Source organism: Haplochromis burtoni, unplaced genomic scaffold, assembly GCF_018398535.1.
Source record: "Haplochromis burtoni strain Fernald_Lab_line unplaced genomic scaffold, NCSU_Asbu1 Contig_10, whole genome shotgun sequence".
NCBI lineage: Eukaryota > Metazoa > Chordata > Actinopteri > Cichliformes > Cichlidae > Haplochromis > Haplochromis burtoni.
The window spans coordinates 1,581,717-1,597,422 of record NW_024582371.1 but is presented as its reverse complement, the minus strand read 5'-3'; the positions used below and the strand labels follow the sequence as shown (position 1 = coordinate 1,597,422).

General features: G+C 42.2%; 4 protein-coding genes across 5 annotated transcripts in view; 2 read left to right on the top strand and 2 right to left on the bottom strand.

Moving 5' to 3' along the window:
• Positions 1-5,318, bottom strand: part of trim105 (tripartite motif containing 105) — a gene marked incomplete in the record, with an annotated part of 14,063 nt that extends 8,745 nt beyond the window's left edge. Inside the window, 1 exon segment of the mRNA XM_042228902.1 lies at positions 5,159-5,318.
• npy7r (neuropeptide Y receptor Y7) lies at positions 594-5,174 on the top strand. 2 transcript variants are annotated; one of them, XM_005927929.3, is made up of 2 exons: positions 594-781; positions 3,434-5,174. In XM_005927929.3, exon 2 carries the CDS (start codon positions 3,468-3,470, stop codon positions 4,581-4,583), a length of 1,116 nt encoding a protein of 371 aa, XP_005927991.1. In that variant the 5' UTR covers positions 594-781; positions 3,434-3,467; the 3' UTR covers positions 4,584-5,174. The 2 variants fall into 2 exon arrangements, with proteins under 2 accessions (XP_005927991.1, XP_042084828.1); XM_042228894.1 differs by lacking the exon at positions 594-781 and adding an exon at positions 788-1,084.
• A 928-nt stretch (positions 5,319-6,246) lies between the features above and the next one.
• Positions 6,247-11,246, top strand: prelid1a (PRELI domain containing 1a). The gene is made up of 6 exons (XM_005927933.2): positions 6,247-6,380; positions 6,911-7,019; positions 8,474-8,699; positions 8,795-8,908; positions 9,194-9,272; positions 10,390-11,246. The coding sequence occupies exons 2-6, from the start codon at positions 6,928-6,930 to the stop codon at positions 10,509-10,511; spliced, it is 633 nt and encodes a 210-aa protein (XP_005927995.1). The 5' UTR covers positions 6,247-6,380; positions 6,911-6,927; the 3' UTR covers positions 10,512-11,246.
• mxd3 (MAX dimerization protein 3) lies at positions 11,125-15,315 on the bottom strand. The gene is made up of 6 exons (XM_005927931.3): positions 15,109-15,315; positions 14,335-14,434; positions 14,134-14,163; positions 13,893-14,007; positions 13,217-13,382; positions 11,125-13,054 (listed from the first exon to the last, which is right to left on the bottom strand). Exons 1-6 carry the CDS (start codon positions 15,176-15,178, stop codon positions 12,942-12,944), a joined length of 594 nt encoding a protein of 197 aa, XP_005927993.1. The 5' UTR covers positions 15,179-15,315; the 3' UTR covers positions 11,125-12,941.
• Between the last annotated feature and the right edge of the window lie 391 nt (positions 15,316-15,706).

Here is a 15,706-nt window from a genome sequence, read left to right as displayed (position 1 = left end):
AATAGAAAATAATCCAGGTAAATGACACACTCTGAATACTAAAATATTGACTGACATCTCCCACGACACTGCAGGGTCAAAGGGACTACAGTTTAGTGACTTTCTGTGCCATCAGCATGAACTTTAATCTATTTTAGGTATCGTGGGAGCTCACAGGGGAAAAAAGCCCACGAGAGGCTCCTTGTTGTCTTGTATTGTTTTCCGGGCTAATCAACTCGATATGACAGTTAGCTTAACAATGGCTCTCTGCAAAGCAACACGAAAATTGCGTTAAGCTGCACTTTAAATGTTTTTCATTAAAGAAATTAGATCAGTTGAGACAGTGATCCCGAGAATCAAATATACAGCCATTTAAATTATCTGCTTTAAAGCCATGTTTTGTTCCAAAGTTCATCAAATATTGTACACATGAACAAGGGCAAAGCTTCGAGGAGGGGAAAAACGGAATACTTGGCAGGAAATAAATGAAATAAAAAATGGAGATGAATTTGGGATACCCAGTGACGTAGACTGAGTGTGCTTTGGCACTTTAAAGGATGCTTTATGGTGTTTTATTTGCGCAAACCCTGCGCAGATCTCCAGTCTCTGTCTCTGGCAGGCTGGCACAGATGTGGAGGCTGACACTGCACCCTGTAAACCTGACAGGAACACACAAAACAGTCGAGCCACAAGATGCGCACCAGGCGCTGCACGCTGGGAGGAGCTTCGAGATTTTTTCCCACTTGTTTCATGACACTCTCCGGTGAAGACACGTTTGCACAAAGGAGATATAGGGGGACAGGTGAGTCGATTAATGTGTGGATAGACTTAAAATGGATATTGCGAAGCTATAGTTGTGGGACATACATGGACTCCCCCTTTGAGGTGCAAGACATGATTTCTCTGCTCTTTTGTGACAGCGTAACCTGTAGCTGATAGAACTATGAAATGTGCGTAATTTGGATAAAAGAAAACGTGCTGGATGAAAAGAGTCCAGACTGCGTACCTGAGACTCTTTGCGTTGGAGAGAGACGTTTTGCACCTGTCAAGTCGGTTAACTAATCTCTCAGAGCTCAGTTGGAGATGTTTGAATGCGCGCTGCTGAGTAAGTTGAACAAATTGGCACAAATTACGCACCGATGCACACTCAATTAGAAATAAATCGCCTCGTTATTATTTGGTAGTAATATGTAGAGTTAGCTCGAATTGAATCAGGTTGTGCTGAGGATGTTTGATCGAGCAGGTGTAGTGGCACAAGGTTCCTATCATTGAACAAAAAAGGGTAAATAATGGTTTATAAAGTGCATGGCTTAACCTGCCTGGTGCAGCGGTGTGTACCAGAGGGGTCGAGGCAGGGTTTTCATGTTCCTCGGGTTACTGGCACTGCAACACCTGTTGTAGCACCATGATCACATTTTCGGTGATCCCTACATATGGATTTCGAGGCATCTTACATATCAGTCAACTATAGATTATTTTGTCCGATGTCCTTGAGTCTCTGTTTTCTCTTCACCGCTAATATTTCAAGGAACCGACACGTATGAATGGTTTCAAATATCAGGGAATTGTGCAGGAGCTTGGAGACACGACACATCTGCAATGCAATACCTTTAGTTTAACCGTAACATTATGGGCGAGAACACAATACTTCCAAATGCCATTGGCTTCACTGTTTTACTGTTTTAGTAAAATCGTGGAAAAGGCGATGATGTCAGTGAAAGATAGTCTTTCTAGTGGTTCTCAGGAAATAGGCTGGATCCCCCGAGAAATCAACGAGTGTCTGTCACCAAAGAGATGACCTCTCACTAAAGGGTGACCTGGTTTGTCTCAGAAAACTTTAAGCATTAAGTGATGGCCACAAAAAAAATAAAAAATAAAAATAAAAATCAATAAAAATTGCAAAGCTTAATCAGGCCCATAAGGGGAGGTCCAGGTTTTATGATTGAGAATCCCTAGGAAATGGATTTCCTCAAAGCATCTTACTGTGGTTAACATAACATAATGCAATTTACATGCATTTGCCTAATAAGGATGAGACTTGGCTTTTATCCTTTAAGAGCCAAGCTGCAGCTGTAGTTATACATGTCATTACAACATGCACTGTCTGCACTCAGCAGCGGCTCTTGGCTGTACACAGGTAAACTGCCATAAATGACTAGATGATGAACTACAGCATATTTTTACTTATGAAAGGTTGTTTAATGTTAAGCACAAAAACACAATGTTCCCTTTATAAGATTCAGACTATGCATGCAACCTGCCTGCAACTCTAATGATGCAGCTTTGAACTGGCTCACTCTTGATCTCACTGCTTCCTCCATCATGTTTTCTTTATTCTTTCTAATAGTACAGGTTTTCATGTCTCTTAGAGGGTTTTTTTGTGTTTTTTTTTCTTTTTGCACAGCCCAGACAATATTCCACAGTAAATAGCTCGTGATATCTGGTTCTATTTTTGCATAGGGCTTTCAAGAAGCTGCTACAAAGCAAGCTGTTCTTCAGTTGATTCTAACTGTCGATCTATTCATTAAAATTCATGTTTAATTTTCTTACTTTTTCAGAACATCTACCTCCTCAACACAGTCGTGGACAAGTGTTCTAATAATGAGGCCGTACGAATTAGAGGCGTCTCATATCTACTAAATTGTTTCATTATCTTTTGGTTAAACACTACATCTCTTTAATATCAGAGTGGTATTTGCAGGTGATGTAAAGGGAACAAAGAAATAACTGTGGAGCCATGTTTTTTAAGAAAGTTGGATTTTAGCTCTCTTGCAGTGCAGAGCATGGAAAACACCCTGAAAATAAAAAACATGGTTTGAAGTACAATGCATCACTAATAATGCCACTTGTCTGTCCTAATACACTGGCAGGAATGTCTGCAGTTCACTTCTGTGAGTGACAGAAGGTATTACAGCATATAAAAGACACGAAACAAATGGATAGAAGAGTAACACACCTCGACCCTTGATCAAAGAGCTCTAATGTTCAGATTCCCATAGTTGTACTGCCAGTATCCAATTCAATTTGACTTATTTTATTTAGAAAATTCTTAGCATTGTAAGGTAAAGAGTCTACAATAATACAGAAAAACCCCAGCAGCCAGACAACCCCCTCTGAGAAAGCACTTTTTGACAGTGGGAAGGAAAAACTCCCTTATAAGAGGACAATATCTCAGCAGAACCAGACTCAGGGAGCCGTTACCGCTTTGTGGTGAGGGGAGAAAGACAGGGCAAAAAACATGCCTTGGAAGAGAGACAGAGATGAATAATAACTAATATTTAAATACAGAGTGGTGTGTAAACGCCAGTGTGCATGTATCTGGCATGAGAAGTCTGTGAGGGCTTAATTGATGTACATCCTGGAGGTAAGAGTTCAAGAAATGTTGATCAGGCGTGATGAGAAACCTCTGATGGAATATTCTCTTAAACAGTTATTTTCTATTTTCTCTGCTCAGGTGTAAAGTCAGCCTTGATCTAGCATCTTCCAAAATGAGCCCACCGGACATATCCAACAGCACGGGAGAAGACGAGGCTAGAGAAACCGATCCCTTGTTTCTGCTTAACGACAGCATGGGCTTGCACCAGCCCGGATACCACACTGACATCATCAAGCACCTTGGAGTCCAGATCAGCCTGATCACAGCTTACTCGCTTATCATCCTGCTGGGGCTGCTGGGCAATGCTCTCGTCATCTACATGATAGTTCGCTACAGAAACATGCGAACAGTCACCAACTTCTTCATAGCTAACCTGGCCCTGGCAGACCTTCTCGTGAACACCTTCTGTTTGCCCTTCACGCTGGTTTACACTCTTCTAGAAGAGTGGACATTTGGGGCTGTGTTGTGCCACATGGTGCCCTTTGCCCAGGCTCTGAGTGTGCACGTATCCATCCTCACCATGACTGTCATAGCTCTGGAGCGCTATCGCTGCATCGTGTTCCACCTCGGAATGCGGCTCACGTGGCACTCGAGCTTCCTCATCATGGCATTCACCTGGACTGTGTCTGCTGTCCTGGCAGCACCCCTCGCCATCTTCAGAGAGTTCCGCTACGAAGAGATCCCGTCGATCAACCAGCGCTTTCCCGTCTGCACTGAAAAGTGGCCCCAAGTGACCAGCAGGGATGGGCTCATCTTCAGCCTCTCAATGCTCCTCCTGCAGTATATCATTCCTCTAGCCATCATCAGTTACGCCTACATCTGCATCTGGGTCAAACTGAGAAATCACATCAGCCCATCAAGCCGCAATGACAGCATCAACCGCCGCAAAAAGACCACAAAGATGCTGGCGCTTGTGGTGGTGGTGTTTGCCATCTGCTGGCTGCCCTTCCATGCCTTTCAGCTGGCCATCGACCTGGACCTGGTGCTCAGGCTCGAGGAGTATAAACTAATATACACCGTGTTCCACATTGTGGCTATGTGTTCAACTTTTACCAACCCTCTCCTGTACGGATGGATGAATAAAAACTACAGGAATGGCTTCCTCATGGTGTTCCGGTGCGAAGACAAGCCGGATACTTTCCACCTGGAAGGCTCATTCAGGACTCGCTCCTTGAGGAGGATGACTCTGAACGGCCGTAATGGCGGACACCCTCCCACTGCTGTGTGACTTGATTTGCACGTTTCAAGGCATCTGTAGTATATGAACGTTTGCGCGCCCCTCTGCTCCGTTGGCGTTTGTCTTTCAAAAAGTAGCCTCTTTTTTTTTTACTTTAATGGTTTGATCTTGAGTATCTGTGTCACTGGAGAAGACCCAAAGCTTTGCATGCAAATTGCTTCATGTGAAGTTCTTTTTCCTTTGCTAACAGCACTAGTAAAAACAACTATTAAGAAATGTGTTTAAGGTGTTTACTTAGGTGTTATTTAACTAGGTACAGTGTATAATGTGTTCTCGTGTAAAATGAGGAGCTCTCTTTCATTTGTCATGTCCAAATTTATGACACAGTCTTAAGGGAAGACTGTTATTACTGTGACAGTGAGAGTTTCATTTTTCACACCTGTTTTGTTTTTTCTACTTGATGTCTGCTCAAAAAATATCTGGATGGTTTTCAGCTAATTAATCCAACTGCTACATTCTGGATTAATTATAAGTGTTCTGGCAGCGTAACATTCAACCCTAGTTCAAGGAATCCAGAGGAGGCGATCGATATATTACTGTCCAAACAGGAAGTTAATTGTCCTCACCTGGCAACCAGCTGTTCCTGATTGGATGAAGCAGCAGGACCCTGTTTCCAGAGGAATGGGACTCTGTAGAGCGAGAGCAGCGTATTATTGATGTCTTTAGCACAAAATGCAGCCAGCTGCTTCGCAGATTTCTTAGAAAAAAGAAACGCTTTTGGAAGAAGTCAGAATGTGTGATTCTACATTTATTGCAGTGCTGATAAAGTGCCCTTTGTTGACTGTTTAATGAACAGGAATATTAATCAACCGCAGCACCTCTTGGTAGACATAATGAGCCCCTATTACACATGCAAATCCTGGACCTGATCTGACTATGGGGAGAAACTATGTTTTGCATGTCCTTGTCAAATAAAGAGATCCAGGTTTGGATAAATATAAGTAAGTCAAGTAAATGGCTGTTATATTCTTCTGTGACATAGTTTGAAAATGTACTGAACATTGGCAGCATGCAGGGACTCCCCACATGTATGGTAAGCCCGATTGATGAAATATCCATGTGAAAATTAAAAGAGGTGAATAGGAGATCTTTTTTTTAGTACAAGTCACACGTTTATGAGTCTTTCACATATTTTTTTGTTTATTTTAAAAAAGAAAAAAAAATAAGTGGGTCAAGTGATTCCAGTGAAGCATTTGTATGTGGCCTACACATTGTGATTCATTATACAGCAGAGAAAATGCCTATTGCTCTGGCATTACTGGCTCCTGACACCCACATTGCTGTTTTATTCCCTTGGTTGACCTATATCCCTTTTTAGTCCTCTAAATTATTATGAGAGCTGTGAGTGCTATCACTGCAACCAGCAGAACAGCACTCAGCTTGTATCCATTGCATCACACACCATTACGGTGGACGTGTGGACACTTCTTTTTTAAACAGGAACACATTATTTGGGATTCTGGGATGCATATTTGTTCAGGGAGTCCTAAAGATGCCAGTTCCAGTTGTTGAGAGCTGACTTAAAATCCCCCCTCACACGTCATTACAAAGTTCAGACAGAAAGTTTTGAGACTCTTCTGTAGTGTCTTGCGCGGTCACCTGCTGCCCTCTAGTGTCCCAAGCAGGCGTTGCACACGCCCCACCTAACCGGATATAGCGTCTCGTTTGACCTTCCTTTTTTGCTCCAGTTACGTTTGACATGATTTTCGGACTTTATCCGCGGTGAAATTCTTCCCGATGGGAGCGTAAAATGCAAATTCTCATTTTGTAAATGGTATCGCCGTGCAGGTAATCGCCTTTTCATCTGAGCTGACCCTAAAAAATGTGCTTATTGAATGTCAGTAGTAGAATTTTCTGGGGTACGCTGGGCCATTCATTCATGTGGCTTGCCTCATGCTAGGCTATGCTAAAGGGGAAGCTAAAGAGTGCGGACGTGATAAAACAGGATAGCAGTGTTTTATCTCACGTTAGGCCTCTCGTTGTTGAAATATGTCACAGTCTGCGGTCTTAATGAGGCTTACATTGTTTGTTGTCAGTCACGCGACGAGACACAGTTGGACACAGCTGGAGTTGTGAGGTAAAAAGGTGTTAAAGGTAACGCTATAGTGTTTACCTTCAGGTGTTTATTGAACTTGACACCTGTGGTTGTAGCTGAAAACACCAATGGGTTGTATTTATTTTGGAACATAAGGGTTGTCATCGCTGAGTTGTTTTATCACATTGACACCGCTATTTACGGCTTCGTCCTGATGTGGCATCTGAAAATTATCTGAACACATCTGGCTAACTATCACGCTGTTTGTTCTGTGTGTTTGCAGGGTAAACCAAGGGAACAATGGTGAAATATTTCTGCTGTGCAGGTCTGCTAAAAAACACCTGGGACCAAGTCTGTGTTGCTTTCTGGCAACGATATCCCAACCCTTACAGGTGAGGTGAGGGGTTTATGTGTGGATACGCATTCGTATCAAACATCTTTCTTATAACCTGTAATATTTTTTTAATGGACTGTAAACTGCACCCAATAAGGCAACAAAAAGTCACCTTGCAATGTGAAGAGCCTACAATTTTAGAGTCAACGTCCCAAACCCAGCTGATCGCCTCTTTCTGTAAGCACTAGATGACTGTGGGGTGGAAGAACTCCATTTTAACAGGAAGAGACTAACAGGTCCAGACTCCTCTGCCATGCTAGTTGGGGGAAGGGAGAAAAAAGGAGACAAAGACACAGGGATGGAATACAGTCTGCATTATCATAGTTTTCCTAATCTTTACGCTTAAATGCCAAGTGTGATTTTTTTTTTTTTTTAACTTCCCCTTCATATGTTTTTGTTTAAGATAAACAAACCGATATAGCATATAGAAAAAAAATGATAAAATTAAAAACACATTTTATGTATCCAAATGTTCAGTAAACACTCCAGTTTAAACATTTTTTTTAGCATAAATATGAGACTGTGTCATGTTGTGATGATCAATGAATTTTGTTTCACTTTAGTTTCTTATGAGACAACTTTTGAGACATTATGTTTTACAAACGCAACGCTCAGAGAAGTCATGTGACTTACAGTCAGGTATATCTCCCAGACTCGGTAAGAGTATTCACCAACACTTCCTCGTGCTTGTTCTGCTGATTCATAGGACGGTTTGTGTATTCCCACGGCATTTTTTCCACTTGGTTCATTTTTGTTTTTATCTAAAGTCTATTTATTTTTTATTATTAAGAACATTTTTGTTGTTGTTACTTCAGTGAACAAGATTCTTTTTACATCTCTTTTTAGTTTTACATTACAAGAACAACATGATTAGATTACATCTTAGCATTCACCTACTGAGATGGTTAAGTGGAAGATCCTGGAAAGTCATTTTCAGGAAACGCATAGTTGTGACTTTATTTTGCCAATTTTCTGCTGAAGATTGTTCGCATAAAAAATTAAATGGAGATAAAAAAAAAAAAAAAAATACTTTAGGGGACCAAGCAGTTTCTAAATAGCTCAGTTTCTTCATCATTCTGCCATTTTTACCAACCGAACTACCATTCGGGTAATAAAGGGGGGGGAAAAAATCACCGTAATCAAGTCACAATGAGTGTGAAAGCAAATGTTAGTTGTGCTTTTAATTGAATCATCAGTTTGTCCATTTAATTGAAGCTTAATAGTCCTTGTCAAGCTAAAAATACAGTGTCTAGTTTAGTATTTCTGTGTTTGTCACTGTTTCATAGAATGTTTAAATGTAATATATTTTGATTTTGAACTGTTGTGTGGATTAAAAACGGTAAATTCTTATTGAACTGAAGCAAAAATAGAGATTTTTCAAGATCATAAACCTAAATAATCCAGGTTTCACGTCATCTTAATCCATCCGTCCTTCTTCTTCTTCTTTCACAGTAACCATGTCTTGACTGAAGATATCATTTTCCGAGAGGTTACCCCAACCAACTGCCTCATTTCCAGGCGTCTTTTGACCAAAACTAGCCGTGCCCCTCGCTGGATGGAGCGCTACCTTCCAAAGCACATGGCCAGCTCGGCGTACATCATCGAGGACTCCATCGTGGACCCTCAGAAAAGGACCATGACCACGCTCACGTGGAACATCAGCCACGCTCGCCTAATGGTACATTGGCGTTTGTGTGCCTTAAGCAGCATTCATCAGCAGTGCACAAAGTGGCACCTTTGGCTCATTTTGCTTTTGTTTTTTCTCGCTGACAGTCTGTAGAAGAGCGGTGTCACTACAGAATTAACCCTGAGAATGGCAGCTGGACCGAGATTAAGAGAGAAGCTTGGGTCTCCTCCAATGTCTACGGGCTCTCTAGAGCTATTCAGGTCAGTGGAGTAAAGCAGAGAGCTGCGCTACATAACAGCTGAGGGAAAGTAGTCGGGGGTGACTGAGAGTAACACTCGCCCACCTTGCATTTGTTCTGTATTTAGAAACATAATACAGTGTTAAGATGCAACAGCTGAGCAGCTGAAGCTGTCGGCCAGGACCTGAAGTAGTAAATGACTTATGACAGAGAATTACAGTAGTTGTTGACAGCCCATATATGAGGATGTGAGTCATGTGTTGTTATGCCTCATGCATCTTTTATAACTTTGTTTTTCACCTTCCAGGAATTTGGGCTCGCAAGATTCAAGACCGGTGTGACAAAAACCATGAAAGGCTTCGAGTATGTGCTTGCCAAAATGCAAGGTAAATTATTCTTGGTTCTTATTCCCATTTTATTCCTATTGTAAGTTTGTGGCTGATGCTAATATGGGTTTTCCAAATGGGTTCAAACTGCTCCAAAAAATTAAGGGAACACTTGATCGCCTCAGTGTAACACATGAGGATTGGAGCCCAACGTCCTTTAGCAGGATTTGTGCTCACACACCAACACTGTGCTGCTGGAGTGGCATTTCCTGGAGAACACTAGAATTGTGAGCGGCAGGCGACATAGTGCTTCCCAGCATCTCCAGACACCTTTATGCTTGTCACATGGGCTCCGTGTCAGTTTGCGTCCTTTGAAGAGAATTGGCACTATCGGAGGCTGTATAGCATTGTTCTGCTGGCACAGGTCCCACTTAAAGACACTGGGACTTTATGCCATTTTCATGGAGTCTGTTTCTGATGGAAGCATCGAGGTTAACACGTGTAGCCCTCTGGAGCTCATTCTTTAGGGCTCTGGCAGCCCTCCACATGTTCCCCCTCACACAGAGTCACATAGTGGGGCTGCTACTGGGGTGGATGGCCCTGGGAGACACAGCAACCCTTCTTGCAATGGCATGTATGGCTGGAATCCTGGAGGAACCGAACTACCTGTATATGCTGAATGGATTGCAGCTATTGTATCAGTAGTGACTAGTGACACAAAGAAAACGTAAAGTTAGAGAAAAATCAGTTGGGGAAAAGGTGAGAACAATGGTCTGTGGTCATCGCCTTGCAGAAGTATTCTCTTTTTGATGGTTGCCTTCTCTTTGCCTCCCACTTTACCTGTTGTCGCTTTTATTTATCCCAAAGCAGGTTAAATGGAGTCAGTGGTTGATGCTTCCTAATAGGACAGATGGATATCCCTTAAGTTTAACTGACTCTGTGTTAAACTGTGGTGATCAAGTGTCTCCCTTTTTATTTATTCATTTTTTTCTGAGCAGCATAATATAATAACATCAGTAATTCGTGCATGGAACTGCATATTCTTCTAAAATAAGGTGACTGTTGCTTTTTTTCATGAATCTGGAAAACTGATTATAGTAATAATTGGAAGTGTTAGCTGCTTAGGCACGAAAACCTGGATGAATCCAATGAAGAGCTGTGTTTTGTCCCCGTGTAGGTGAAACTCCATCGAGAACTTTAGCGGAGACGGCTACAGAGAGGGCGAGAGAGACGGCGCTGGCTGCTAAAGAGAAAGCCAAAGACCTCGCCTCGCATGCCCAGAAGAAGCAATACGTGTGACAAGCTACACAAATAAAGTGATTCTGCAGCAGAACTCACCGATCCCAGTCATGGTTAGACACCTCTGTGAGGGCGCATCCAACTGAAATGGTGGGTGGACCATAAAAGACCTGAGCTGGGTTAAACAGCCTGTTCCTGCCTCCCTCTACATGCCGCACTATAAATATATTGCCGAGCGTATCTACGCCACATCACCTCAGTATTTACCAGAGACGCAGGTCTTAGACAGGAATGGTTGGTTATTACTGGCGCTGCCATAAAATGATTGAAGCTGTTGTTCGACCTTTGCTCCAGTCGTGCCCATTGTCTTGTTTTTTGTTTGGGTTTTTTTTAAACTCCGTTCCTTTGAGTATGCCTCGTCTAAAGCAAGTCACGTTGTCTTTAAAGCTCCAGTAGATAAGGTCACACCGAATTTGTGATTAAGGCATTCTCGTTTATGATTGGTTTTATTTAATCTTGCATACAGTTGCTGGTTTAGTTCGCTCTACAACACTTAAATCGCATTAGTGCAGCTGATCATCTCCTTGCCTCAAGTTGGACTGAAGAGTTTGGTACAGTTGGTGTCATTGCTCAAGAAGAAACCTCTGAAAACTTGAATTGTGATTGTGCATTTAAAAAAAAAAAGGCACAAAAGCTAACTTGAACTGTACATTCAGCTAAGCTCTGGTGATGCAACCCATGCAAAAATGTGTCCTTTATCAGCTTGTCAATAAATTGACTTTGTCTTTCTAATCACTTTGCTGTCTGTCAAGTGTATGTCTGTGCGCCAGCCCTGCTCGAGTTAGGGGTGAATGGATTTTTACCTCTAAAATGACTAATAACAAACACAACAGCAAATAAATACAGAAAATATTTATTCATTAAAAAAAGGAAGCTTACATCAGTACAAAAATGCTACATAATATTACTGGGTGGAGAGACGGATAAAGTAATAAGGCCTCTTGCATATACAAAAGTGAATTGAGGGGGTAGAAAGCACCTTAAGTTATTAAATACTAGGGGTCGACCAGTGTTCAGAGTTTCAAGGCCGTTGAAGATAAACTGTAAATGAGCCGCGCCGGCTCTGATGCAGTCTTCTGTTTGAACACGGCTCATAAATAACAGCCCATCAACACCAATGTTATACAGTAGTGCAGCTGCAAGCTTGGAGCAGCTCCCGGCACCTGCTGCAGAGCTGTGTTTCCATGCTGAAGCGGCAGAAGTTGCAATAAACACTGCGATGTTATGTGTTTCTATGACTACAAGCACGGCGATTTTTCCCAATTACACTGAAAAATCGAACAATGCACCTTTTTTTTGTTTTTTTTACATTGATGCAATTTACTAAAACAAATTAACAGTTTATGTAGCCATAGCTTGCCCAGAGGCATTTCAGCAAAGTGTTAGGTTTATCTAAAAGTTTCAAATATCTGTTATTGGTGTCTTTGAAACTAAAAAAATATAGGTCGACCCCTATTGAATACACAGAAATGAATATGTAATACAGCATTAACTACATAATCATTAAAAGTACAAACTGCCTACCTGACTGGTGAATTTGTTATGTGTATAATTAACAATTTAATTGATAAATGCACAAGTGAAGGTAGGAAAGACTTCTAGGAAACATTAGCAGTGAATAAAACTGCCATTAGGCCTCGGTGAGCAGCTCCCAAGTGCTCCTCTCACAGTTTTAAATTCTTAAATTGTGAACTAATTCATATTTGGCAATGTTACTGAATTTTCCTGATGTCGATGTGCAAATATGACCTGCTTCTGTTTGCTGCTTTCAAATCTTTCTGAGACAAAACAAGTGCAACATTTGGAAATTATGTGCAATAGAATAAAAAGGAGCAAAGTATATGACTGCACTTAGATATACAATAGGACACAAACACAAAAAACCCCGACATAGCAAGATTAATGTTTAAGTGCATGCTAAACGTGGCATACTGAGATATAAGCTTAGTGCTAGGTAAAAGCTGAATAGCATACTAAACCAGATCTGATTTAAGGCAGAATTCAGTACAGACATTCTGTAGTAAAGAATAAGTTAAAAGTTTAGAATAAAAGCCCTTGTCTGAATTTTAAAAGCCCTTAAAAAAATGAATTATTAGAGCTGCATGAATGATACGAAGTTTGACACCTCATGGCTTTGGGGGAAAATAGCATTAATGACTGATGCTAGAACACACACGAGTATGTGTTTGGTGACGACACGGCCCAGTGAATTTTACTGCTATTCAGTGCAAATGGACACCTCTCTTTCATAACCAAAGGTTGGCTTTTAGCTTTTTGTCCGACGTGTGCTGACAAGAGAATGCCAAAAAAATGTTCAGTTGTACAGTAACATCTTCTTCCATTCTCCCCCATCCTTTGTTTTTGGAATGTTTTTCCTCCTCTTCCTGTCCGTCCGGTGACAATAAACCAGTTACCACTCGTGTACCGCCGTCATAGCCAGGCCTTTTCCAGGCTGGAGTAACAGTGGTCCGCGCCGGTGTGCGTAATGCTCAGTCCATCAGAGTCCACAAACACAATGCTCTCCACATCAACCTCAACGTCCTCTGCAACAAACCCGAGCACAGATCCGATCCGTCAGCAGAAATACGGCAAACTTCGCTCGTCACATTAAACTTGAACTTGCAATTTGCCTTTGAGGAGACAGCCAGCTCCTAGTAGGACTGAAATAATTTGAACGTGAAATTAAAAAAACCCGAGGGGCTTACCTCTGTCTGAGTCCGACCTCTCGGAGGACATGGTTGACCCCTGGCTGTCGTTCCTCATCCTCTCCGTGCCCCTCTGCAGCTGCTCCAGCCGAACCCGCAGCTCTTGCTGCTCCCAGCGCAGACGATCCTTCAGCTGCTCTGCACGCTCATCCTGCTCCTGCAGCTTCTGAACGGGAAAAAGGTGCAGGAGCAGAGCAATGAAGAAAGGATAAACAGTACAGGCAAAAGCAAAAATTGAGATTGCTAAAAGCTCTGTAAAATGCACAAAACAAGCCACTTTCTATACACACAGTATTCATATATATTCAGAATATTTAATGTTCTTGACTAATTTAAATGCTTAACTTTAGAAACACCAATTACATGCATGTCTTTGGACTTTGGGAGTAAATCGAACTACCCGCAGAGAGCACATAGACAGAGGGAGAACATGCAAACTGCACACAGAGAGGCTGGATTTAAACACAGGATATTCTTGCTGTGAGGCAGCAGTGCTAACCACCACACCACAGTGTTACCCCACTTCATGATTCAGCATTGTTCTCTGTTTTGTCTTGTGCGGTCTCCCTTTAACACGTATTGTGTCCCTGAGAAAAGCACCACATTTTAAACATGGCTGGGATGACAAGTAAACCAAACTCGAGTCAGATTCAATGCAAATTCAGACATCTCGCACCTTTATGTGAAGCTGGGCTCGTCTCAGCAGGTTCAGAGTGGTGTTCCTCATCGAGTCCGATGACAGTGGGACCTGCTTCTTCAGCTGCTCCAGGCAGTGCCTCAGCTGTGCCCGTCTGCAAAGCACAATGAGAAAGAAGTGAAGCTGCAAATCCACACTTCCCTCTTTTTGGGGTTTTTTTAATCTCTTGATCTGACACACATGAACTTTTACTGTAGCATTACGAAGAAAAGCCCATTACCTGTTTTTCTCCAGCTCATTATGAACAGACCTGCAAACAAAGTAAACAAACAGACAGTTTGGTCAAACATTCACAAGAGTGCACTCCTACTCAGCAGCTACTGCGTGAGAGGTATTCAAGGTTAAAAGGGTGCCTTATCAAAACTGAAAGTCAGACCGAGCCACACCCTGTCGCCAGTTATTTGTTATGTAATGCATTCACCTATTGCCACCAGCAGATATCTTCTTGCTCTTCTGCTTGCTTCTCCTGTCGGACTGAGCTGGACTGAGAGGCAAGACGGAAGCATACCCATGTTCTGCCTCTGCGCAGGGAGACACATCACAGCTGTGTTACACAACAATCGCCGGCAAAATCACAGTGCACACTGGCTGCGACGTTAAAGGTGTCCTCATATTAACATGTGCGAATGCCGGTGGGACAAATCAACTTTTATTACGGCGTAATTAAAGTGTGATATACCATCCGTGCTGTAGGGGAGGTGGGAGAAAAGGAGGCTGAACGCAGTCTACCGTTGTCATCAGCTGGACGTTTTGCTTTTGGCGCCATCATCCACTATCTGTTCGCTTTTATCCAACCAGCCTTACAACCTCACGCGTAAAAAAGGAGTCGGGATAGCGTCTACAGCTAGTAAGCAATGAATGAAAGTTATACTTTATAGGCTTTCCTCATGCCCCCCTTTCATTCACCGGAGCGAACGCTCAGCGGCGCCCGGATTCATTTTCAAACTGGTCCAGATTGGCGCCTTTGAGTACAAAGATGCGACCGATATGTAGGTCAGAGTCAAATGGCAAAACACCGCCCAAAAATAACCTTGCACCTAGAATCCAGGTTAAATCTTAAACAGCTGCACGGTATGATGTTTCTACGTTATGTGTAGGTGCATACTTGCCGCCGGTTTATTGTGGATTCATCGTTGTTTTAACAATAACCAATCAACTCCCCTCTCTAGGCTGACAGTTGACATAAAGCACTTACCCCGCTCTCTTCTCTCCAGAAACTCGGCAGCCCGAAGAAGCACCTGGATGTTGCACACTTGTCCTTCCATTGTTTTGTTTTGTTTTTTTGCTCAAATGAAACGGCAGCAGGTAAACAAGCTACTGTGGTACAATCGTCAAGAGCCCGAAGTGGATGAAGCAGTGTCTGAGCTACGTCCTCAATCCACACAACGCTAAACCGGTGGTGCGTTCAGGAGCTCAACGCAAACTCGGAAATTTTCATTAAATTGTGTATAAACATTCCAGGTTATACCGTTCTACGTAATATTTTGACTAAATTCCCTAACCACTCGGATATTATCATTAAACGTATCACGCCACATGCCCCACACTATCTATCGATTCATCCAAATCTTCTGAAAAGTCTTTTTATTAGGGTCAAAGTTGAACTTCAGAAAAATAATGGTCAGCAGGATAGCGTCAGCGCTTTTTGTTCTGTTCAAATTATTTTTCATATTTCCCTTCATGTTCAACTTGCATTGCTAAGTAGTGGTGTTTTTGTCTGTTTGTTTTTCTAAAAGTCGTTTTTCGCAAATTTGCTCATTTAATCCAGGGAATTCTGGGTTTTGGTGGAATCT